This window comes from Thunnus thynnus, chromosome 2, assembly GCF_963924715.1.
Source record: "Thunnus thynnus chromosome 2, fThuThy2.1, whole genome shotgun sequence".
NCBI classification, from domain to species: domain Eukaryota; kingdom Metazoa; phylum Chordata; class Actinopteri; order Scombriformes; family Scombridae; genus Thunnus; species Thunnus thynnus.
This window is the reverse complement of record NC_089518.1, coordinates 29,035,900-29,061,916: the sequence shown is the minus strand read 5'-3', so window position 1 is coordinate 29,061,916 and position 26,017 is coordinate 29,035,900. Positions and strand designations below refer to the sequence as shown.

The 26,017-nt window shown below is 40.7% G+C and overlaps 1 protein-coding gene across 6 annotated transcripts in view; it reads left to right on the top strand.

The window, feature by feature from the left end:
* slc20a2 (solute carrier family 20 member 2) overlaps positions 1–25,646 on the top strand; it is a 48,278-nt gene extending 22,632 nt beyond the window's left edge. For 5 of the 6 annotated variants that reach the window (XM_067614987.1, XM_067614995.1, XM_067615006.1 and 2 more), the window contains 10 exons: positions 2,993–3,592; positions 6,090–6,230; positions 7,361–7,446; positions 9,429–9,525; positions 9,772–9,891; positions 11,248–11,481; positions 12,018–12,654; positions 12,897–13,082; positions 16,227–16,311; positions 20,425–25,646. In XM_067614987.1, the coding sequence (XP_067471088.1) occupies positions 3,304–3,592; positions 6,090–6,230; positions 7,361–7,446; positions 9,429–9,525; positions 9,772–9,891; positions 11,248–11,481; positions 12,018–12,654; positions 12,897–13,082; positions 16,227–16,311; positions 20,425–20,589 (2,040 nt within the window). In that variant the 5' untranslated portion in view covers positions 2,993–3,303 and the 3' untranslated portion in view covers positions 20,590–25,646. Of the gene's footprint in view, positions 1–2,992; positions 3,593–6,089; positions 6,231–7,360; positions 7,447–9,428; positions 9,526–9,771; positions 9,892–11,247; positions 11,482–12,017; positions 12,655–12,896; positions 13,083–16,226; positions 16,312–18,144; positions 18,230–20,424 lie in introns of all 6 variants that reach the window. The other variant, XM_067615023.1, reaches the window with a different exon arrangement.
* Positions 25,647–26,017: the final 371 nt, after the last annotated feature.

Below are 26,017 nucleotides of genomic sequence, written 5' to 3'. Positions count from 1 at the left end.
TCAGCTGGGAGGGGATGTTCCTTTCAGGTAGGTGCATTTGATCGCTCCTGTGCCTGGGAAGTGGTCAGGTGACTCCTTGGCGGGGACTTTTGACCCCTTGGCATCTTAAGACGCTGAATCTTTAAGTCCAGGGGCACTGATCCTTTGCTCTGATCCTGCGCTCTGATCCTCATCTCTCTCTGGCAGGAAGCAGGTGAACGTAGAATATACCCTCAGTGATCAGTGAAGTATCACACAATTGTTACTCAGCCTTTTTGAGATTTGGTAGGTGGCAGCAACCCCTGAGCTCTCTTTCTCTGTATATTTAAAAGAACAGCCCCGGGATCTGTTGAATGACTTAAGGGGGAAGATGAAACATGTCAGATTTTTAACTTTAAACTATTTAATACTTTTTAGTGTCAATTAAGTGAATAAATCTGATTCAGGGAGGTCTCACTCAGACCTGATCAAGGGACAAATTATTTAAGCTTCTTTTATGTGTGTCTTGTGGTTCGTCAAAGGATAAAGGCTAGGAATATGTGACCTCAACTGTTCCAGATGGAGCTCTTGGTCGGGAGGAGGGAGCCATAACTGGCCGCAGGCTATTTAGAAAGGATCTGTCTGCCCCCACGCGAGGAGGAGCGCACAGTCAGTTCATGCCGGGGGAATGTAATAGTCTGGCCTTAAAGCTGTTTACATCTAATGCTCCCCATTAACAATTGGCTCAACCATAGAAGGAAATGTGCTGCCATTAACCCCGATGAAATGACTTTGATTTTGTGGCAACGACAAAAGAAAAAAATAGAAGAAATAACCCAGACCAAGTCATTAGTGGTCTAGAGGGTTGTCGAGGACCACCAGAGGATTTCAGTGTTGGTGGCCTCATCATCCGTTTCCAGCGCGTGTTGTCATTGTAGCGATGCAAATAAGGCTTGAGGGGAACTTTACAGGAACAAAGGAGGAAGCTGTTTGCCTGTTGTTCTAGTGGATCTAATGTGATCAACAGATGAGCTCCACAAGTGCATTAGTGGACGCCAGCAGTCTTAACACATCGGTTTCACTGGATCAAATGACAGTTTTAAAGAAAGTAATATAGTAATCTCAAATCATTTCAGTAGTTCCAGTCAGGGTCTGAAATTAACACTCGTCAAGTGCCAAATGCGGGTAGATTTTCTGTTTGGCCAGTAAATCTTGGAAGGATATCTCTCATACTGACGGGTAAATGTTTTACCAAAATAGTCATGTAATGAAATATCTGGCATGATGGCTCAGAGGAAATTACTCATGTGTGTCCCAGTGAACGAATGTACATGTGACACAAAAAGGCAATTTATTAGTGGCTAGTGGGGTTTTTTTCATCTACCAGTCCCCACGGCAGGTGAGTCAATAAGTTAATCTCGGACACTGATTGTTGTTCACACTGATGAATACCTATTCTAACCTCATGACACCAGTATAACATGACGGGGATCAGATATGAGAGCAGTTTGGCTGAGTGATATCATTCACACACACTGTGGACTCACCTCTGATCCATTAACATTTCTCCCACCACAAAAGATTTAATGCTTTGTATCAAACTGGGCATTAATAGCTGTAATAGCTGTAATTTACTGCTATTAAGATTCAAAATACATTTTCTTACCATGCCCTTTTTTTTTTGTTGTTTTGATTATCTCTTAACTGTCACAGCAGGTTAGTTTGTTGTACATCTGTGGAGCTCTTCATCGCAATAAAGCACTTAGAATAATTCTTGTCTGTCGGACGTTTGAAATTTTGAATATTAGTATGAACTCTGACACCTATGAACTACAATATTGTCCCACATGCCACGCTCTCAAAATTTTTAAGTGTCGATCCATTGTCATTGTCACTGAAAAGGTAAAATGCTCAAAGTAATTAAAAATCACAGGAGAAGACAGAATTATTTTTCTCTACTTTACTATTAGTTAACTTACCTGACCCCCAAAATGCAGCAGTAAAATATCACTGCTGATGTTCCCACTGCAATGCAGTCTTAACTTAAATCCGTGCAAGTTTTTTTCTTTTTTTTTTTTTTGTACTGCAGCAAAGCCTTCGAGTTTGTTTGTACTTGTATTCCAAAGCGTATTACCAAACTTGTGTGTACCTTTGACTGTTGCCCACTGAGCACCGTAGCAGTCATGCTGAGGCTGACAGAGAAAAGATTAGAGAGTAACTGTAATGTAATCTGCCATGCAAACATCCACAGGGCTGACAGTGAAACTGTCTCTTGGTTAACATTTATGTTTTAATAAGATCAGTTTGATCAAACTGCCTCCAGACGTTTCAGGAAGTGCTACAATATTGTGATGTAAAACATTTAATATCCTTGGTAATTCCGCCTGTAATCACTGTGGCAGACATGGCGGTGATAGTGGTTGAGATGCTCTGGTTGTCTAATAAGGAAACTGAGTAAATTATATCTGGATGTGTGGCAAAGGTAAAAGCTGTGAAATAAAATCAGGTTTGGCAGAAATGTCAGCTGCCTTGTTGTGTGGGGATAAGGTGTTAACAGTCTACTCTAATGTTGGGTGCATTGCTCACATCTCACTCTGGATACTGTGGTCTTTTTATAGTCTCAGCGCTGACAGCAAGCCCTCTGAACAGACTGATTTAATTTCTTTGAAGTGCATACTGTGATTTCCTATTGTGGCTATCTGAGATGTCCACAGCTTTCACCACTGGAGTGCACTGGAGTGCTCTTAACTGCTTCATCAAAGCCAGTTCTGCATAGTCATCATCCATCCCCAAATCCTTATTTTTTGTTGGGTTTTTTTTTTTTTTTTTTTTTTTGCCTCTGCTCTCATAAGCTCTCCTCCTCCTCCTCCTCTCTCTCTGTAAGTCCCTCCCTCCCCCTTTTGTTTTAGGTTTTCTCAGGAAGTCACAAGGAGGTGTTGTCAGATGGTAACTGATGTTGGAAAAGAGTAATCAAGGCTCATGGCTCCTGACACTAATCTGTTTCTGTGTCTCTTCTCTCTGGTTTCTCTTGCAGGTGAAGGAACGTGCAGACAGACTGTCTCACACTAAGCTATGGAATGCTCCCTGCACCCACCATCACTAGTCTCCAATCTTTGGACTGAGCTCCAAACGCTTAGTTAGCGGCTGTGCTTCTCCCCTCGAACTCTTTACAACCAGGGGACGAAGTAAAGGAGCAGGCTTACCAAGTCCTCCGCAAAAAAAAAGCAACAACAACAACAACGCACAGAGCACTTCATTTTTAGAATATATAAGCTAGTTTTTTTATTTGTTTTTCTCCTCTTGGATTTTTTCGTTTTGTTTTGTTGTGACTGAAAGCATATCAAGATGGATCTGGATGGGTATCTGTGGATGGTGATTTTTGGCTTCATCATTGCCTTCATCCTGGCGTTTTCTGTGGGAGCCAATGATGTGGCCAATTCGTTCGGCACAGCGGTGGGGTCCGGCGTGGTCACGTTGAAGCAGGCCTGTATCCTGGCATCCATCTTTGAGACGCTGGGCTCGATGCTGCTGGGGGCCAAGGTGGGCGAAACGATTCGAAAAGGCATCATAGATGTTACCCTGTACAACGAAACCGTGCCTGTGCTCATGGCGGGGGAGGTCAGCGCCATGGTCGGTGAGTCGGACTGAGGTTTACATCCCTTGTAGAGCTGAAATGATTAGTCCAATGTGGTCATAAATGATAGTAAACAGATTATTTTTGGCTTTTGGTTTGTTAGTTGAAGACAACTAGACATTTGTGGAGGTGACCTTGAGCTCTGGGAAGTTAAAATGGCCATTTTCAGTATTTTTTTGACATTTAATAGACAAAACAATTGACTTACTGAGAAAATAATATGCAATGAAAATGATCCAGTGAGTCATGTAGTTGCTGCTAATGTCTTACTTTTTGATTGCAGTGCTGCTTCTTGTCTCCATTATTAAGAGAAGGGATAATGGTGATAACTGCTGATGAAAGTTTTTTGATGCTATAATATTTTGACTTAATCACACTCAAGAAATAAATCACTAAAGGTGGATTAAAAAAAGATGTGTTTGCAAAGTGACATTTCTATTTGCTGTTAAAGTTGTCAGGGAAATTAGTTTCACTGTTTATGTGATAATCTTACCTCAACCCCTAACTGTTACTGGTAGAGGAGAGACAGTTTTGAGGGGGGGGGTCATACATATTAGAGCAGCTACTAACATTTATTTTTATTATATAGTCTATAAAAAGTCAGAAAATAGTAAAAATCACAATTTCCTAAAGTCCAAGGTGATGTCTTCCAGCTGCTTGTTTTGTCAGACCAGCATGCTTGATAATTGACTTAAATTAAGTTAAATTAATAGCTGAATTTTCTGTCAATCGACTTATCAATCATTTGTTTCAGAGATGCACACAACCTTTGAATTTTTCCTTCACTAAATTTAAATGTTAGCGTATCCTGACATCACATCAGACTCGTCTAATACACGCAACACATCCTCATGTAGGATTACTGCTACTGTGTACAGAATCCACAAACAGCTCTGAGGCGCTGTGAGCAGCTGTGATCAAAGCTCACGCTGTGGCCAAAATGTCCTCTGTGTCTACACAAGAGAAAAAAAGCATCACTTGTCCTTATTTAATGTTTGAAGGTGGAAGTTTTCCCAAGATTGTTTTCTGAAAGGTTCTGAACCTTTACACCTGTGTGTGTGGCTGCATCTTTTTTTTTTCTTCTTCTTCTTCTTTTTTTTTGCCCACAATCCAAAACAAACTGTGAAATTATATAACTCAGCAGAGTTGTTTTGTAATCCAGTTGGTAAAAGTTCACAGCTGTTCATAAAAACGGCAGCCTTTTTTCCTCCAATCTGCTCTCATTTATTGGCTTTAAGGGAAATGTTATAAAATCTGTTTTGTCCTTGCAAAGTTTCAAAGTAACTTCCTAACAAACAGCGCAAAAAAAAAAAAAAAAAAAAAATGTTTATTCTATTTTCAGAGAAACCTCATTAAGTCCAATTTTGGCAACATTAGATGATCTCGCAGCCTTTCCTAATTTGCCTCACAACAAAAGACCTGCCTCTGTTTTCACAGTTACAAAAAAAAAAACACATTTATAGTCAAACACATGCAGGAATTGTTGAGTATAAGCCGTACCTCTAAACATTCACATTAGCTCACCTCAGTGAATGAATAGAGCAGTACAGAAAACAATGGGGCTCTTTTTGAGACAATGTCGTCAGGGTGACAGAATGACTGCTGGGAAACAATGATTAATAATCAGATATTATTATTATACACAGGGGATTCCCACATTGCTGATAACTCAGGTGTGGCAGGGCGACCACGAGTGAATGTTAGGGAAACACTGAGCAGTTTTCCATAAACTCGATCAGGATGTATTTGTCACTGAGATATTGTTTACACAGAACTAAAGGTGGTTTTTGCCTTTTGATTTGATAAGATAACAGCCAGGAAATAGTTGTATTGTGTTCAGCTGGTTGGTTTTGATGTCTCACTAGAGTTCACAAAAAAATGAAAAAATATATTTGTCATTGTCTAATTAAGGGTTTTTGAAAAAAAAAATCCTGTCAGTGAGACACTGAGGTCCTGTTATTGAAATAATGGGCTCAGTTATTCAAGGAAAAACAAAAATTGATTTGACTGTGGAGAAAAGATTTTTGATTTGATAAATCAACCATTGTTTTCAATGTTGTTTGTCATTATTAGCTACTTTTTTGCTGCAAGTTTTCACTGTATATTTCAAAATATGCCTTCATCAAATCTCATTTAGTAGTTTTTGTTCTGAGGCCTTTACATGATGATGTTTAAACTGTACAAGTAGCAGGTATTTTTTTGAAAATTTCAAAAGCTAGTATGTGTCAGTGGAGCGTCTACAGTTTTCAGATACTTAAGTTAAAACGAGTTCATTTGTGTCACAACAATACAAACCTAAAGTAGTCATTTTGAATGTCAAAATGGACTCAGATCCTCATCCTCACATGCTGTCAGAGCCCAGTTTTGTCTCCAATCCAGTGAAATATTTGAGCTCCAAAATGACACAATCATGCTATCAACTCATGAAACTCAGGAAAACAGTAACCAATTGAATACAATAAATGTCTTGAGTTTTATGTCTCTGTTTTAATCTCAGGGTCGGCAGTCTGGCAGCTAATCGCCTCCTTCCTCAGACTGCCCATCTCTGGAACTCACTGCATTGTTGGTGCCACCATCGGCTTCTCCATGGTCGCCATCGGCACCAAGGGTGTACAGTGGATGCAGCTTGTTAAGATCGGTAATGGCCGAGGGTTGTATGTGTGTGTGTGTGTGTGTTTACAATGTTTGTATACTCAAGACTGCTAATCTATGTCTATAGTGTACACATAGATGTATATTATCGCATACTAACAATCATCATTAATTATTTAATTTTCAATTACTTCAGTGTACTCTTCTAACACTTTTTGTAACAACGAAACACACATCCCACAATCGAAAAGGAGCAATGAGAAGAAAAACCTTATATTATCTTCCGGCTTCTCAAAATAACATATGTAGTCTTTCAATTTCCACTTTCCACTGCTGACGGATGTGCTCAGCACTCTATTAATATATAATATGCACTTTAAAATATGCACTTTATCTGTAGCACTTATAGTTATTGCTATGTACTCTGTTAATATGCACTTTATACTTCTTCTGTTTTAGTAGGGTTATTGATTATATACTTTTAAATCACCTCACTATGGATGAGAATTAAATACTATTTGAATACTTTCAACAACTTTAACATGTGAAAACATCAGAACACACTCACACAGAGCTCTGTTACTCAGTACTCACATATTTTACCCTTTTCACTTGATAACTGAAAAGACATAAATAAAATACTGTCACACTGAGATATTTGCAGCTCAGCTACAATGGGAAACGACTGCAGACAAAGTTTTCAGCTCTACACTATAAAACATGTTGTCTGCACAGACGGATCTCTAGAATAATTTACACAGCAAGTAACTAACTGTTTTAGAAGAGACAGAGATCAATTTCTTCTCTGTTAGGAGCCTCATTAGACCAGAATGCAGTGCAGCCACAGAACTTATTTTAAGTAAAAGATCAAGCAAAAAGCTTTAAAGTACCTCTTGTAATCACTTCCTCCATATACATGTAAAACCCACAACTTTTCCAAAGGAGTTTAAAGACCGAGAAGTGTAGGAAAATACTAATTGAGGTGATTGAGGTACAGAAGATGAGCTAAGTTGTAAAAACTTGGAATGACAAAAAAGACAATCATGATACAAAATCATAAGAGCTGCACATCATGAATATGATTAATAACACTTCATCAGCGAGGTTTTTTTTTAAAAATCTGTGAGTAAGTGTGCTGCTGTTCTGTTCTGATAACATTTGTTCCTCCCTCTCCAGTGGCGTCATGGTTCATCTCCCCTTTGCTGTCTGGACTCATGTCTGGATTCCTCTTCTTCCTCATCAGATACATCATCCTCAACAAGGTGAACTCACATCACATCACTGTAGAGCTGCACTTACTCACCCTCCCACACAAACACAGAAGCACAGTTTCTCAGGGACTTTAAAGGTTTTTTGTTTGTATGGTATTTTGAGTTTAATAACATTTTACGAATATTTAAAGTGTAATCCTCGAAGATTTAGTTCAACATTTTGATGTCAGTTAGATGAGAAGATTGGTACTACTTTCGTGTCTGTACAATAAATATGAAGCTGGAGCCAGCAGCTGTTTCCAGTCTTTAGCTTAACACAAAGACTGGAAACAGTGGGAGACAGCTAGCCTGGCTCTGTCCAAAGTTAACAAATTCACCTACCAGCACCTCTACAGCTCACTAATTAACAAATTATATCTTCTTTTTTGTGATGACTCCAGGAGGAAACTGCATTCAGCCAGAAACAGACCAACACATAAACAACCCCCTTAAACCACAACAAAGGAGAAATAACATGTTAAAAATCTGGGTTCTTGAGTACTAACCATTAAAAAATAATGTTTTATGACCGTTCATATAGTGAGTTATTGCTGGTGGTGTGAGGGTATAATTTTCATAATTTTACGGTATGCAGTTTGAATTTCTTTCCGACATTTCAGACACTTCCAGGATCCCGCTGTGTTGTCAGCATGTAGAGTTACTCGTCGGTTCACAAGTTTTTAAAACGTGGACACAGACGTACATGTGTACACACAAACCTGTCCGAAGAACTACAGCGCAGATAAAAATCCATTTGATTTGGCAACACCCGGCATATCTGCTGTTATGTAACAGGCAATCTCTGGCAGACTAGGAAGAGTGTTTTGGGTCAGGACTGCAGGGTTACCGTATAGCTGGGTCAAATTCAGGATGAGTTCATCTCTGTCCCTGCAGGCTATTTGCATCATCTAAGAGGAACATTTGATCCGTCTGTCATATTTAATGCTTATGTCTGAGTGAAGCATTAAAGCCTCGCGAAAGTATAATAAAAATGGCGATTTAGTTTTGCAGATGTGACACTTTCACCTCGAACAATAATGCATATCAGGTTCCTCATGACAGAAAACCACATATTTCACAAGAATGAGTTGTTGCACATAGTTTTACATCATCACCTGTTTTCACAACTTCCACACCTTCAAACTGACCTCAGCTGAACTCATGATATAAAGTTGTGGTGTTATTAGTCATGCAGCATATGTTTAGTACTGTTAAACTACGACTAAAAAGCATGCAAGGAAGCATGTAAAAAGGCCAGTGATCAATCTGCAGACATATTCATTTTATGTTTTTATTATTGGTGCAGCTCTGAAGTGAACTTACTAATCAGAGACTCTGTTTACAGACACTCACACAAGACTGACACAAGACTGCAATGATCTGCTTTGCATTTTTATATTTTAAGCCGGCAGCTTTCATTTCTCAGAAAGATGTTTATTGAGTAAGCAGTCAACTGTTGATTGTCTTCCTCAAGGACACTTTGACAAGACGCAGAGCTGCCAATGATGGCTGGTTGTTCATGATGTAGGAAATTAGAAGCAATTTTAATAAATAGACAGGGGAGTTTAAAACTTGTGTAGTAATAGAAGGACTGGGTGGGATACATAGTTGACACCAATATCACAGTGTTAATACAATTTTATTTCTGATATAGATACTGATTGTCATTATTGTGTTGTCTATAAAATGTCAGAAAAGAAGTGAAAAACAGCTTTTGTATTTTTGCAGAGCCCAAGGTGACATTTGACAATATGGCACATGGAAAAAAAATCTTACATATAACATTAACATTGATGATCCTCTGTTATTCATTACATCAGACAAAACTCTTAATAACGTAAAACAACCCTTTACTAACTCATTATGTTACACATTTATTACAAATTGAAATCATTAATTTGCAGCATTTTGTAAATGATACAACATTACGGTCTCAATATATCACAATGACACTCAGCTAAAAGTTGCTGAACACCTGTGTGTTTTCTCAACAGGATGACTCTGTTCCCAACGGCCTGCGAGCGCTGCCCCTCTTCTACGCCTCCACCATCGGAATCAACACGTTCTCCATCTTGTACACTGGAGCCCCGTGTGAGTGCTGCACGGCGGTGACTCTTAATAGAGATATTGTCTCCGTCTATTTAGTCTGACACCAATGTATGATCAAATTATCATCTCAGCCTAAACGGACGATGGTGCCAATATCATTTCCTTGCTCAAAATTCCTTTTGAGGATGTGACAAAAATATTGGTAGATTATAACACTTAAAAACTGCTTGCAGGATGTTATTTTCTCACGTCTGTGTGTGTGTGTGTGTGTGTTTTCTTTGATTTCAGTGCTCGGGATAGAGATGCTACCGGTATGGGCCATCTTTCTCATCACTTTAGCCGGGTCGCTGGTCTGTGCGGCTCTTGTTTGGATATTCGTCTGTCCCTGGATGAGGAGGAAAATAGCAAGTAGGTATCTGTGTGTGTGTGTGTTTGTGTTTGTGTGTGTGTCTCGTCTTTCTCACGCCATGTGAAAGCCCAGTACTCTGACCCCGGCCCAAAAACAGGCCTCTGCTTGCACACTCTGTGCTCTGACACCAAACAACGGATGCCAGTAGATGTGGTTTCTCTTTGGCCACTGCCAAAGCCACTAAAGCCACCAGAAAAACTCTGTGAACTCTGTGTAGTACTCCAGTTGCTTTGCTGAAGACATCTAGATTTCCGGACTGCTTGGCCCGACGTCGCAGAGGTTAAGATCATAGCCTGCAGTGTAAAAAGCTTTCAGATCAGGGTAAAGAATCGTTCCTTTAATTGAAAAAAAAAAAGAAACAGCCTGCAGCGAAGCAGACAGCACCATAAAACACGCAACACATTAAATAAAAGAATGGAAAGTGCAGTAGCTACAATAACTGAGAGCGGTGGACACGGCAAGGCAGCCACTCTCTTAAATTCAACTGACTTAATGTCATGCAGAATAAATTCAGTCTGTTACAACAGTCCAAAGACAAAGCTACCAACTCTAAAGCTTCTTTGACTTTTTAAAGATATATTTTGTCTTAGACGGCAAGTTTTATTTCTTATTATAAGTCGAGGTTAATAAGAAACTATTTTTACTGGCTTTGTAGACCTTAAAGAAAATAAAGCATTGCTATTAATAAAATGATGATTTCCAAGTTCAGGCTTAAAATAGAACGATTATTTACTCTTTCCGTCAACCCTTCACATGAACGAGCTGGGTTGACCTATCGCTTTACATGTCATGACCTCTGAATGCCTGGGAGGATTATAGGTGATGTTATCGCTCCTAATCTGGATATTACTGCATCTGTCAAAATGAAACCATGACTGAGTTTATTTATGTGTTTGCACTGGGGGCTGAGGGGCAGAGGGTATCAAGACCATCAGGACTGGGATTAGTTTGCTTTGGATCAGCTGATGGCTGTATTTGTGTTTGTGCTGTTTGTGGAATGTCGTAGCATGGTTTTCTCTTTTTCTGAACCGACTCCAAACTGTTTCTCGCTTTAAGTTGTTGTCGAGTTGAGTAGTAACACAGTTTCAACAAAAGCATCAATGAAATTTACACCCTTCCGGTGTAAATTACACAGAAATATGCTCTGTGTGACACATTGGTGATTCACTTGTGAATGACCAATCCTGATGTCATCAACTTCTCCTCGCTGAAAAGCTTTTTTTTTTTTTTTGACCTGTCTTTTCTACATGCATTTTATTTATTTATTTGTCCACATGGACACATTTTCATCTGATGGTGATATTTCCTCTTTCTTTCCTCTCGACTAAACTTTCCGTCCCTCACTTTTCCTGCAGGTCGTCTAAAGAAGGAGCAGGCTCTGTCTAGGATCTCTGATGAGAGCCTGGACAAGATCCCTGAAGAGGAGGAAGAGAGTCCCGTCTTTAAAGAGCTGCCAGGAGCAAAGGGCACAGATGAAGCAGTGTTACCGCTCACGGGGGGCAGCAGCGATCGGGGCACTCGCGACTCCAGTGGAGAGCTCACAAACCTGGCTAATGGAGGCACCGTCCTGCCAAATGGCAGGGTCTATGGTAAAAGTGGATTTATTTTTATTTTATTAAAGACACCACTGGTTTAATATGTGACTATATCAGTTTTTTAGAGGACAAAAGACAATGAGACTGACTGGAAACTGTAGCTCTGTTGCTGTATTGATTTGCGTAGAACATTAATGGTGATTGAAATAGCTTTTATGAGTTGAAACCATTTTTTTTTAAGTCAGCTGCATCAAAATTAAACAAGCAGCACAAGTCTTCTCCAATCTAACATGCTTTAAGGCTTTTGATTAGTTAGTCTTGTGAAGAGGAACATAAATTACAATTAATATAAAGCATATAAGACAACATTACAACAATAAATATCATCCAACTAAGGGTTAAAAAGGATGATCTCAAGTCATTTTCAAGTGCAAAATAGGATATTTCTTTTATCGATCTAGTAAATTACCAATTTCTCTGATAAATATAAATTCTTAACTTCCATTAAAAGTGCTGCTACTGGATAATACTTTTAAAAAAAAAAGTTTTATACTCCTCTTTCACCTGTATCTTCATCTTCTCTCCTGCAGGCCGGACTCACTCAATGACCAACGGCTGCCTCAAGTCCCCCATCTCTAATGGCAGCTTCAGCTTTGACGGCCACATGCGCAGTGATGGCCAGGTGTACCACACGGTGCACAAGGACTCAGGTCTGTATAAAGATCTGCTTCATAAAATCCACCTGGGCCGCATGGATGACAGCGACCGCTCGGGCTCCAACGCAGGCCCGCCTGACAACAATTACCGTCTGCTGCGCCGCAACAACAGCTACACCTGCTACACAGCGGCGATATGCGGCATGCCCGTCCAGCCGCTCATACGCACAGAGTCACGTGAGGACAGTGAAAAGCTGGTAGGAGAGGGAGGGGGCAGGAGCAATAGCGTGTCCTACTCCAAGAAGCGGGTACGCTACGACAGCTACTCGTCGTACTGTAACGCCGTGGCCGAGGCTGAGATCGAGGCAGAGGAGGGCGGGGTGGAGATGAAGCTGGCCACGGAGCTGGAGGGGGTGGACGAAGAAGGGGCTCCGGCACCGGTGCCTCTGGACGACCTGGCTGAGGAGGATCACGAGGAGAAGGACAAGCCCGAGGTGTTCCTGCTTTTCCACTTCCTGCAGATTCTCACTGCCTGCTTTGGCTCCTTCGCCCACGGAGGCAACGATGTCAGGTGCTGCCTCCTGCTGCTCACATGACATATAGCATCCCATATAGCTAATGCACAGCTCACTGTATGTTTCCCTAATACATGATAATCTTTTTGCCTGATTAAATATATACAAGTAATGTTTCTGCAGCAAAAAGAATAGAGAAATGACCTTCAATCTGCTGCTTTGACATCATTTTGTCCTTGAAGCTCAGTCTAGCATAGACCCTCAGAGAACTCACTAAGCAATAATCCCACCTTTGCAGTAATGCCATCGGGCCCCTGGTGGCACTGTGGATGATCTATGACCAGGGCGGTGTGATGCAGGACGCTGCCACTCCCATCTGGCTGCTGTTTTACGGTGGTATAGGCATCTGCGCTGGCCTGTGGGTGTGGGGCCGCCGTGTCATCCAGACCATGGGGAAGGACCTAACTCCCATCACCCCCTCAAGGTGAGAAAGCCACCAATAGGGGGTGGGGATGGGGGGGGGGGGTGAGGTTTGGGCGGCAGGATGTGTGTCTGTGTGCATACGTGGAAGAGAGCTGTATGTGTAGGTCGAGAGACAGAGAGAGAGAAAAAGCCTCGAGATGCTGATACACACAAGTCCATCCGATGCAACAGCTTCATCGGTAAGTGTTGACGTGCACACAACCATGTTAGAACGAACACTCACAAAGTCTTTTATACATTTGTGAAATATTATTAGTCAAGAAATCTGTTTAACTGACGTTCAGTGAGAAAAAACTGAACCCTGACTATGCTGACAGTAAAATGCATAAACCTATGACTACACAATTAGTTAAGATCACGTGTAGAGCGCCTGTACTGTCGACTCAGGTGCTCTGTATTTACAGTAAACTTGTTAGACCAATCTGCAGTGTCTGCCTAAAACATGTCCTGAGATTAACCAAACAGAGCTGTCACTGCAGGAAAAAGCATTTTCAATACAGGCAACCTGCAGGTACAATGTTGTATTTTTAGCATCTGTGAAGTCCAATTTTATTTATATTTCTTGAGACTTATTCCATATAAAGAAATGTTTAACTTTGACTCAAAGATTTGTACATTAGAAGCTTTTTCTTTTTAGGGTTTATGAAGCACAACACAAACTGGAAGGCTTGTATCTGTGAATTAAAAACGTTCAGGTGCAATAATTCCTTCCTTTCCTTTCATATTTTGTCTCTAGAGATGAATAATTGTCCTTAAATAATTGTCATTGAGCAAAGAAAGATCATTTAAGCAGTCATCATGCAGTCCTACATGAGATTAAACTGTTAGAAATAAGTCTTTACTGCTTTAGAACATGAAATCTACTGTAATAATGGTCTCTATCTGTAGTGGCACTTTGCATAGGGAATGATACACTATTTTTTTCTTCTGCCCTTTGACTTATTACATAACAATTATGAATAAATAAGTAGTTTCTTGGAATACAGCACGTAAAGCCCCAGGGCTCACTTAGGCACACAACGGACAGCACGCATCCTTGACCGCTTACTGCTGCTCCTCTGTCCTTGAGATTGATCTCTATCTTTCTCTTGCTGTCCTCTCGTCTTCCCAGGCACTAGTCGAAGACTATGCGTGTGTGTGTGTGTGTGTGTGTGTGCGCGCATACCTCGGGGATGTTTGTGTGTATCGTGTCAGCTCAAGAAAGCCAGGCTCTTCGCCTGCAGTTCATCGTGTGGTGAATATACTGTATGTGTGCGTGTATGCATGCATATTAAGTGTAATTGTTCCAGCAAGTTTTTCGTGTGTGTGTGTGTGTGTGTGTATGTGTGTATGTGTGTACTCTGTTGCCTGGCAGGAACATCACACAGGGTTGCAGGAAGTTGTTTGGCATTCTGGGCGAAGAGAAGTAGAGCAGGAGGGGTGAGGGAGGGGCAAAGCCACAGTGGGAACTCTGGCCTCTCTTCTCCAACCACATGGAGGGAAGCCAGCCTGACTCCTTCCCTTGCACTTCTCTTTTTCCTTTCATCGTTCTCCTTTTCTTTCATATCCCTTCATGTTCCTCGCCAGTAAATCTCTATTTTTGTGGTTAACCCTCTTCTTCTTCTCCTTGCCCTCACTCTTTCCCTTTTTCCCCTCTCCTCACTGCATCTTTTTGTCCTGTTTTTTGTAGACGTCTCACCTCTAAATCTTTCTCTTTTCCACATACTCCTACAATCGTTCTCACGGTCAAACCTTCTCATTATTTTTCCCTCTTTCTTCATTTCTCCTCTTCCTTTGCCCCTTCTCCCTCTGTATGCCTCTTTTCTTCCTTAAGCTCCCTCTTTCCATCACCAGCTTAGTCTTTTGCCAGGACTCAAAGACAAATTTGCTCTGGTTCACTGTTGTAAAGGCTGTCTTTCCTCTAGTGTTTCCATGCATCAGTCTGACAAAGAGGTCTGTGTGGGAGCAAGGACAAGAAAGTGTGTAGGTGTAGTTGTGTGTCTTTAGTGGCTCCACATATGTTTGAGCAGGCACTGTGAGCTCTTCAAATGGTGATGGATACCCCGGCATTAAAAACAAGTTTTAAACTTCAAACGTGGATTTTCATCATTCTGGCTGGCTCTCTTTGTTGAACCACCACAGACCGCTGCAGATCTTTCTGGCCTCACTAAGCTTTGCCAGTGGGACACAAACAGTTCCTGTCTGTCTACGATGAGCTGATTGTGTGCGGGACACTTATATAATCTGCCCGCCACATAAATGTTCCACCTTGCGGACATCGGAGGTGGAACCAGTCGCGTCTGCTTCCCTTCAAAGGGCTGTGTTGGTGATAAAATACGACCTGTCTACAGTAAGGCATTCCTGACTCATGTGAAAATCATGTGCTTTACCTGCATCGTGTTCCCAGTCACGGTTACAGCACAGACGGAGCAGATATCACAGCTCTGTGTAAATAAGACAGGACACATGCTTAAGGCAGACACTCATTCGCAGATTGGCTTAAGTAAAATCATTAGAGCGCATGCTGACAGGAGCACGTCATCACCCTGCTGTGAAAGGGGATTGGCCCTCGCTGTTTACAAATGCCACCACGGCAGCTCGAGCGACGTGCAGATTTTGTCGTTCTGGCCAATTAAATTTCAATGCCTCTGTCACCAGAACGCTACTTTAGTGTTGCTGAAAGTTTCACCAGCTGCTTTGAGTAACTGCAATGAAATAAGAACCAAATATTGCTTCAGTTTCATGTCTTTCTTGTCCCACTCATCCAGTTTCTCTTTATTTCTCTCTACCACTTAAAACTGAATTCCCATTTCATCTAGTCCTCCTCCAGTGGGCCTACTGGTCTGGCGTCAGAGTGTGAATAATGTAATGAATGTTCACACTCTCACAGTATCACATGCAACCCGTACTCTTTATGGATTACCCTCCAACATTAAGGACCTGATGGAAATGTCTGTACTATGTGCGTGCATGTGTGAGATATTTTTTTTCCTTTATTCTGTGTGTGTGTGTTAAAGAGCTTGTTTTTATGATCTGCTTTGTTTTAATGTGGATGCTGGAATATGGTCAGACGGTGCCATCAGCAGCACGTCCCAGGCATTACAATGAAGACTGTCTCTTTGCTTCCTTCCCCCCCACCCCCTTCTTTCCCCTCCCTCCTCCACAGTGGATTCACTATTGAGCTGGCTTCTGCAGTCACAGTCGTGTTGGCTTCCAATATCGGAATCCCTGTCAGTACCACACACTGCAAGGTATGACTGAGCGGCCCTCCAGCTGGCCTCTCAACTCCTCACAGGCATTTCCAGGGGACAGGAAGCTCACACTGCCTCCCAGGGCGCTGGGCATGAGTCACAAGTGCACACTAGTTCAGCCCAAAACTGTCACAAATCACTTTACAAACAAATCATTTCTGTTTTGGACTTTGTCTCTGTCGTCCACATTTCTATCAGGGCTTTGTCCTCATAAAATTAATTGCATCACAGACAGCAAAGTCCAGATTTTTGGGTTATTAAAGGATAATTCCCATTTAATCCAATTTGGGTCTTATTTTCATAGATTTGGGTATTATTTTGTTCAGTTATGAGGACGTACTAATCAAGGTAATTGCTGAGATCTAAGCAACATAGCTACAACAAAGTCCAATGGAGCAAGAAACAATACCAGTCAGATGATCAAATAGGTTATAAATGAGCCAACAGTTTATCCAGATTATCTAAACAACTATTTGTACCCAAAATGTTGATAATAATCCATTTTGCACAGTGAAACTGTGTGTGTGTGTGTGTGTGTGCACCGCTACAGAAAGTAGGCTATGTCAAAGTTGAGCCAGGAAGTTGTAAAGTGTCATGGTGTTCTTTTTGGGTACACCATGTTTGTCTTTGTTTGTATTGCCTTCATAGTGAAAGCAGTACAACAACAACAGCAGCAGCTTCAGTCCTCTTGTCAGTGTCTACAAAGGATATGTTCAAGCACAGCGTTGAGTGTGGGTCATGCATGTTTTGGCTTCACTCAGAGAACAAAGTCACTGCAGTTACACATGTTAAGCAGAAGGAAATAGACTTGTAGCGTAAAAACATGGTTACAGTGCGAGTGAAAGGCAACAGGACTTGCGCAGACAGCTGTATTGATTAAAATAGAAGCATGTCTGTCTCGTCAGATAATGCAGCTGAAAACAGCTCCTGTGTAGACAAGCCTTAAGATTGGGGGTTTGTTTAAAATGCATATAATTGTATTACAGCTCATGTTTCTTTTCTTTTCTGACCTTTTCTTAATATCTGTGTTCTCAGATCTCAGCAATTAAAGGTACACTATGGAATTTTTAACCGTTAGCGGTGCTTTGAAGTAATGAAACAGTGCAACGAGGCAACAAAGGTAGTGAAGAAGACTGCAAGCTAACATGGATATAAACAATGTAGGTTTCAAATTCTTACAAAAATCAACTCTGCAAATGGTTTATGATGCGTTTCTTACGCCTCAAGGATACACACAATGCACTTAAACAGTGAATGTAAACAACTTTCTTTGTTTACAAAAAATTGGTTAGTGCAAACTTATTATCACTAATGGAAATTATGGTAAAAGCTACAAAAGTAAGACCCATATTGCAGTAAACTGGAATGATCCTTAAGTTCCCTGCACAAGGTGACACCTCACAATCATCACTTATCTTCACACTGCATGATAAGACAATCAGACTACTTGAGTTGCGTCCAGCCCGCCCGCCGCAGACAGCCCCAGGCAGCAGTGTGCAGCCTCCTCTCCCCTGTTCTTTACAGGAACATCGGATCCAGGCTGGAAGACTTGGCGGACCCCTCCAGCCCCGCCCCTCCCCATCAACGTGTTGTCTCATCCTCTGTTTCATTTCCACCAACTCTCTTCCATTTTGCCCTCTCAGCACTGGCATGGTTTGGTGTGTGGGTCCTCCACCCTCCTGTGCTTGGCTGCAAGCAGACTCTACCTCCCCCCCCCCCACCACCAGTCTCCCCCCACCCCTCAACCCACCTGTCACGACTTGTTTTCCACTTTTTTTACCTCTCCCTCTCCATCTTTTTTCTCTGTGTCTCTCTACTCATCTGTCTTCACAGCGGATTTTGCATTGAAGTAATGAGTGCGCTAACAGTGCTTGTTGCATCAAATGTGGGCATCCCAATAAGCTCCACCCACTGCAAGGTATTGGAGTCATTGGTAGTGAAGCTGTGCTAGAGAGCCCTCCCAGTGCTCCACTTCATTGCTTCACCTGTAGCTGTCAATCACCAAAGCCGATCACAACTCCCGAAGTTGCACTTTTGACCTCTCGTGCAGTTTTCCTCCTGCAGTTTATTACATATGGAGCCATATTTCACAAGAGTAAAGCTATTGAACTATACCTTTTGAATACAGAGAAACTCAGGAGAATGTATTATCCTAAGATGTTTTATTGATTGTTGTAGCCAGAAATGTATCTACACATTCACACACTCTTTTTCTAAATATTAGAAGTATTATAGAAGTATATTTTTCTGTAATCAGAGTAATTTTTTGATGAAACATAGTCTTGATTAGGTCAAAGTTGAGCTTGTGTTCCTTCAACATTAGGAAAGAGAGTTCATTTTAAATTCTTCCATTTTTTCTTCAAATTTCATATCTTATTAACAAAAGTAATCAGTCAGTGATGCTAAGTCAGTTAAATCGAGGGATAAAATTTTAATTCTTAAGAGCCGCATCAGTCAAAATTATCGCTGCTTCTTATCTAAATTTAGATAAATGTTTAAAACAGTCTGCTGAAGGGAAACTGCACAAGACTCAAAACTGGTATTTAATATCTGATGATCATTTGTCAAAAACATCAACATCACCACCCATACCCTTATGTTCCTGTCTCACTTCCAAATACCCTTGTCTCTTCTCTAAAACCTTGGATAATCAACTTGCTATGCCAAAATGCTAAATCTACTCATGGTTAGAGGTATAAACTGTAACTGTGACGGTGATTTGCTTGATTTAATGATTGTGTCTGGGGGATCTGCAGAGGTTGTTGGTCAAAATTTAAAAGCAAAAAATCAAAAAAAAATAAAAATCCTTTAGAGCAGTTACGATTACTGTTTGCCATTTTAAGACACTTATTCTCTTTATTTAAAAAAAAAGGAATGTAAATGAGACACTGAAAATGCTCAGTGCTCATTAAGTTTTCAGAAAGCAGCCAACAACATCTGTTAACATCTCCCAGATGGGTGTGTGTGTGTGTGTGTGTGTGTGTGTGTGTGAGAGAGAGAGAGAGCAGTGATGGGCATCCATTTGTTTTGTTTTTTTTTGGCTCAGTCAGTTGCTCTTTTCTCATTTGTGTGGAGGTTAAACTGAATCGATGCCCAGCTCTGGTGTGTGCTGCTCTATGGTGTGGTTATGTACAGCGACTGGTTGTTTCAAAAGCTCTGCGGGCCGTCAGCAGCACAAACACTGAGGTCGTGCTCAGTTCAGGCTTTGTGGCTGCATACCTGAAATATTACAAACGGCCATAAATAAACATCTTGGCCACAAAGTTGAACTATTCTTCAACACACGCAGATTGCTTTTAGTATTGCGCTAATATCCAAATCTAGAAGAATCTAAGAAATTTTATAATTCAAAGTGAGATTCGACCTGCTCAACTAAAATCAACTGGTCTCTGTTGACCTGACCCTCTACACTCAGCAACCAGATACAACAAGTCGCTGCGCATGTTGGTCATGTGACCTTGAAGGTGTCAGAACTATGATTATGTGTCTTCTCCAAAATTTATTCTCATTTATTGTTATTCTTGTTTGGTTTCTTGAATAAAGGTGAGTCAAGATTGGTTTGGTGGAAGTCTGACATGAGCAGAATTAACTACATTAGCTGAGAAAACTTTTTTTAAAACTTGAAATTATCTCTTTTTTTGATATTTTAAGCCTATTATAAGATGAATTTATCAGATTTTTTGATAAACCAGAGCTGCTCATTTCAGACTTCCACACATGTGTTTTTATTCTGGTAGTGTAAACTACTTAAATCGGCTTGCTGTAACTAACAAACATTTTGGACTAAGCTGGTGTTGAAGAGCTGAAGTTTGAATTCAGGTTTTTTTGTTTACTTTATTTCATTTAACACCCTCAACTGCAAATTCAGAGGCCAAAAACATACTAAATTGTTTCCACCAGTCCTAAAGGCAATATCATTGATCGGCTGTCAGGTCCATCTGAGTTAAATAATGGCTAAACATATATAAGAACTGCAAAAGTAAACATGGGTCATAAAGAAAGCCTGAACAACCTGCAGCTCTTCAGAGTTTTTTTTTGACTTTGACAGTTGAAATGTTTGTTCTGAGCTGCGGCTGATTGTTTCCTCTCCTCCCTCCCGGCTGCGGCCTGCAGGTGGGCTCAGTCGTGGCCGTGGGTTGGATCCGTTCCAAGAAAGCGGTGGACTGGCGCCTCTTCAGGAACATCTTCCTGGCCTGGTTCGTGACGGTGCCCGTGGCCGGACTGTTCAGCGCCGCCGTGATGGCCGTGTTTGTCTACGGCATCCTGCCCTACGTGTGAGAGCACACGGCCGGGAGGGAGAACAGAGGAGGAAGAGAGAGAGATCGAGAGAGAGGGAAACTTGGGTAAAAATCATAGCTCGAGTGTCGGGGGTGCAGATAAAGGAAAATGAAGAGAAGGAAAGGGCGAGGGTGACGGGGAAGAGGAGCAAACAGAGAGGGAGGTAGCTGCAGAGGTTTACAAATGGACTTGGTTGTACTGTGGATGTGAGGAGGGTTGGTTCACATGCTGCCTGGCTCTGCAGTCCAGAAATCTTTTTGACTCATTTGAGTTTCTGATCGGTTTTTATTTATTCTTTTTTTTTTTTTTTTTCTTTTTTTTTTTTGGTACATAAGAAAGAAAGCGTGTAACCAACGTGTTCACCGTACCATTCAATCTGCTGTACATAAGACAATAGGAGGGAGACTTAAATAAGAATTTTGGTTGTTGGAGAAATAGCGGCAGTCATTTTCTGTGTTTCTTCATTTAAAAAAATAATGAATTTTAAAAAAATACAGACAGAACACAACTAAAAATGGCATCAAAAAAAAATCCATTTTCACACCTAAACAGACAAATATGCCTGCGGTGAAACTATTATCCTCCTGCCTGCGATCCCGGGTAGCATAGTTGGTCAAGTGCTTATTATTATTATTCCAAAATGACAGAAAAAAATGTACATATTGTTATATCAGATTGAGTGTGATTTGTTGTATTGCGGCTTGCTTTAAAGTTAAAAAAAAAAAAAAAAAAAAAAGAAGAAGAAAAGATGTGCGTGTGTTCAACCAACCCGTCCATCATCTAACTTTTAACATGTTAGCCAGGTACAACTGGGGCCAATGGAAAGGACGCCTCAGAGAGGGGTGGTGGGACTGTCACTCTGCTTTTTATTTTCCACATGATACCATAGAAACCTGATTTGCTAAAGAGTTGATTTTTGTCAAGAGCTCCTGTATGTTTTTAGAGATGGATCTCATATTTTTTAATGATGTATTATACTGTAATTTGTACTGTAAATACTGTCCTTAAAGAGTTTGGGGGCGGGAGGGTGTGGGGAGGGGGGTCATGTTTTGTTTTTTTTTTGTTTGTTTTTTTTTTAATATTGTTAGGTGGGGGCCTCTCCACCTTATCATGATGTCATGTACTGTATATACAGTATGTTTCATCCTGGAGGCTCACAGTAGAGTACCCACACATACACTCATGAACACACACACTAACAGGCTGCTGTTTTATCTGAAGTTGGGAGAAATAACTTGATTGGAAATAAACAAATATTACCTGTAACAACAGAGAAAACCACCACTCGCTGATGATCCCGAGAAGATCATCCGTAAATTCAACAGAAAGTTTTTTTTAGTTAAAGCTGTGTTTGAGGCGGCAACGGTCGAGAGAGGTCGCTCTTTTGAGAGCAGCGCCATGCCAAAGTAATCTTGTCGCCATATCAGCATGCCAACTTTAATGTAGGATAATGAGGTTTAGGTGCAGCAGAAGCCAAAACACTAAAACTGAAACATACACACACTGATAAGGTCCGATAAAGTGTTCACATATCTTCATCTAAATGCCTTTGTTTTCATACGTTTAAGCTCAGTTATGGAGTCATTTCTTCATGTTGAAGGCTCCCTGCCAATGACGGACCTCTACACTGTCCAGTGTTCAGTTCGCTGGTCAGGTCTCACGTCTTAGTCGAGGATTTATCTGTCTCTGTAGCCCTGAACCTCGGTCTCATAACTATCCCTGAGATGTCTGGTCTCAAGATGCCTCCAAAAGTTGAAGCCTTGTCATGTCAGACAGCGATAACTGTGTCATATCAAACTAAAGTGAGACAAATTTGTATTATCACTCAGCCAGTTATGCAGAGGTGGCAAATAAGCCGCACGTGTAGCTCCTCAAAAATGAGCCGGTATCGTTTTAAGTGTAGAAGCATTTAGTCTATTGACCACCGGTGTTTCAGTCTAAGTGCTAAGGGGTTAACTAGATATCATAGGGTCAAGTCGAGGGCTAAATCAAAGCCCGGTGAGGGTTTTGAGGCCTCTCACGTCATGAAATATCACAAGACTCTCGTCTTAGGATCATTATGTCTGAATGAGATGGTATCAGGGGGGATAGTACTGATCATCACCAGCTTTTTAACAGGGTCACCTGACCTGTAGATGAACAAAGTCTAAAGCTTTTTTTATTTGAACAAAGTCAATGCCAGGTGTTGCAAGTTCTTTTTTGTTCTTGTGGTGTGTTTCCTAATTTCTTTTTTTTTTCTCTCTCTCTCATGAACAAATCTATACTTAAGTAGCCACTTGCCTTGTAACATTGTGTTTTATTTTGTGCAGATACAGTAAATAATTAAGTACTGTGGTGTTTACATCGTAACCATGTTGTAGAGTATCTGAAAAAAAAACTGTTGCCTAATGATGCCAATGAAAGACAAACTATTAACCATGAATTTTTAAGTGCAAGTAAAAAATGAAAAAAAAAACCTGAAGTGTCTAGAGAGAGAAAGCGAGCGAGAGCAAGTGTGCGCGAGATGACTCGTTTTTTTTTTTTTTTTTGGTTTTTTGTTGTAGTAGTAGTGCTAATCATGATCCCCGTCACTTTACACTGCTACTACAATGCGTTAACACTGCATGTATGGGTGCAATTCAGTAATGAAGAGAATAACTAGAGAAATTTCATCAAGACTATATATTTTTCTACCATATCTGAGTTTTAACCTGGGTGAGCTTCCAGACACTTTGGAGGACACGCTGTGGGTCGCTTGGGGAAATTGGCAAACTGGCACTAGTTGTTATAAGACTCCGATCACAGCAACACTGAGAAACAGTCTTATTACCAGGTGTTTCATCTCGCTGGTGTCATGCGCCAAACTTCCCCAAAGCCCTCGCGTGTCCCTCTTAACATGTAGATTGACGTGTCGCTTGCCAATAGATCAGATTTTTAAATTACCATTTTTATTTTTGAATTTTAGATGAAAACACTTTGTAATTTTGTTTCCCTACTGCTTTAATCATGAGCTGTGAGAGCAGGACAGCATCTCGCTAAAACCAGGACGACCGCTCACTGAAGGCGAAATCTAGTAGCAAAATCTTTGTAGGTGAGAAATTTTTAAATTGTAAACTTGGTAACTGATAACTGGACTGTGAGGACATTTGTTTCCTTGTTTTGGCAGGTGACCACTCTTGAAGCTCATACCCTTTTACTCATTTGTGTTTTGCACAGGGGGCTGCACAGAGCTGGTGGGTTCAAATTCACTTTGTGGTCTTGTTAAAGTAAATCTGCCTGGAGGAAGTAAAAAAAAAATTAAAGGGACATCTTATGATGCACAAGAAGGTTTGGCCTTGTTTCCCAAAATATCTAGAATCTAAAGTATGTAGAGGATCAAATTTTTCCCACTGATCTTTAAAGCGACTGCTAACTTCTAATAGCTAAATAGCAGCAACAGTGGATTCCCTTTATGACAACTGTGGGATAATAGTTAATGTGCTAAAGCAGCTAACTAGCAGCACAAGTAGAGAAGAGTTGCAAAGTCTTCAGACTGACTTAGTGATGTCAGTTACACAACAGTATGTATCTAAAGTTTGCTAACGGTAGCCACTGGTCACACCAGACCAAGCAAAGCTGTAGCAGTGAGAAAGCACCACCACACTCTGCAGGCCCACTGTGTAACTCACATTTGTCATTTTTTTTTTGTTTTTCCATGCATTCTGAATCCTGATAGGCCAAAAGGGATGCACTGCTCAAGATGGGGAGGGAAAGTGAAAATTGCTCTCTGGTGGCAGTGTTCAGCATCTTTGAAAAACAAAAAACAAAAGACTTGAACTTGCCTCACAAAACTTCATTTAAAACAATCTCTATGGTTAAATGCTAAATATTAAAAACAGTGATGCTATTTAGATGTTAAAGCTGGAGTGCGGGACTTTTAAATACAAATGAATGTCTGTTACGTTCAAGTCCTTGCCAAACAAGTTCACATGATGCTGATTAAGTCTATCTAAAAGTTTTTAAATCTGGTGTCTGTGGCGACATTCCCGCCCTGACGCACTGGTAGTGATGCATTTTGCGTCAACCAGCAATGATTGGTTGGCCTACCTAGACCAAGACACAAATATAGAAATTTCTTACGTGAAAAAAACAAATCTGTTGTAACATTGGCAGAAAATTCATATAGGACGGAATTGATCTTAATAAGAAGCAGATTGAGAAAATGTTTTCAGGCTCTTTAAATGAGTCAGACCTTATTGAGTCTATTTATTTGATTAATTGTAGACAAACTGAACCCCATTAAAACATTTTATAGATGATAAATTCAGTTGATTTTGCATCCCGAAAGCCATTAATTCCAGTAACCGAAGTTACGAATTTGCAATAATCTTTAAGGAACGTAGGCAGCCACTAGATGGCGCAGTTGGACACTTTCCCTCCCTGTAGAGAGGGGCAGCATTTTAGACCAGTCCGTATCAACCGATCAGTATAGATCAATGAGTGGTGTAATTGCCATTGAGGGAGTAACTGTGCTTCTACTGCAGTATAACTGTTTTAAAAAACCTTTTTGTTGAGAGAAACTAGAGAAACAGAATGTGCCATTTTACTTCTCCCTGAATGTGCAACACGAGCTGTTTTTCTTGTGAAGGTGCAACTACACATTGCTGTCACTCTGTGGTCGTGTAGCTCCACCTGCCCCGGTGTAATAGCGCCCTCTCCTGTTATGTGTGGAACTACCACCGCCTCACACAGGTGGAGGGGGCATCAGTTCAGATCCTTCATCTGGATGTGGCGTGCAGTCTCTAGTTTTCTGGTCTGTTTTGTAATAGAATGTGCTCCTTGGCTGGCCTGCAGGCTTTACGGCTCCGTGTTGTCTTTTTACTGTTTACTGCTATTTAACTGTCCAGTCTTTCAAAAAGTTAAAAAATAAATGCAAAAAAAAAAAATCTAAAGAAACTTGTAGCCTGCTTCTACAAAACCTTAAAGCTCTTCTGATTTGCATATATCGTACTGTAATGTTTTATTTAAGATTTTAGTGAAAAAAATGTCTGCATTTAAACTAAATTATGGGAATTAAAATTACAAAGAATACCTAAAAATTCACTGAGTTGTGTGTTTTATTTCTGAAATGATGTACATGAGTTCAAGACAGTTCAAGAAACCATTTTTTTCCTGTCTAATTTTTCATATTGGTGTCCCTCATGGAGCTGTAATTATTTTTATTTGACTTTTTTTTTAACTAGACAATCTCAACTCTTAACATATCTACATACTCTTAAAGTGCTTTGTAACCTGTTAAGACTTTGTCACTAAATTATTGTGTCCTAAAACATTTAATGTCACGCTTGTCTCTGCTCATTTCCCACCCAGAGTTTACATACATTTGGTTTCCTGCAGCAACTGACCTCTTTAAAGACTGAATGAATCTGCCTGATCTTTTCAGGCTGCTGTTATTTGGGGTTTTGAGCTC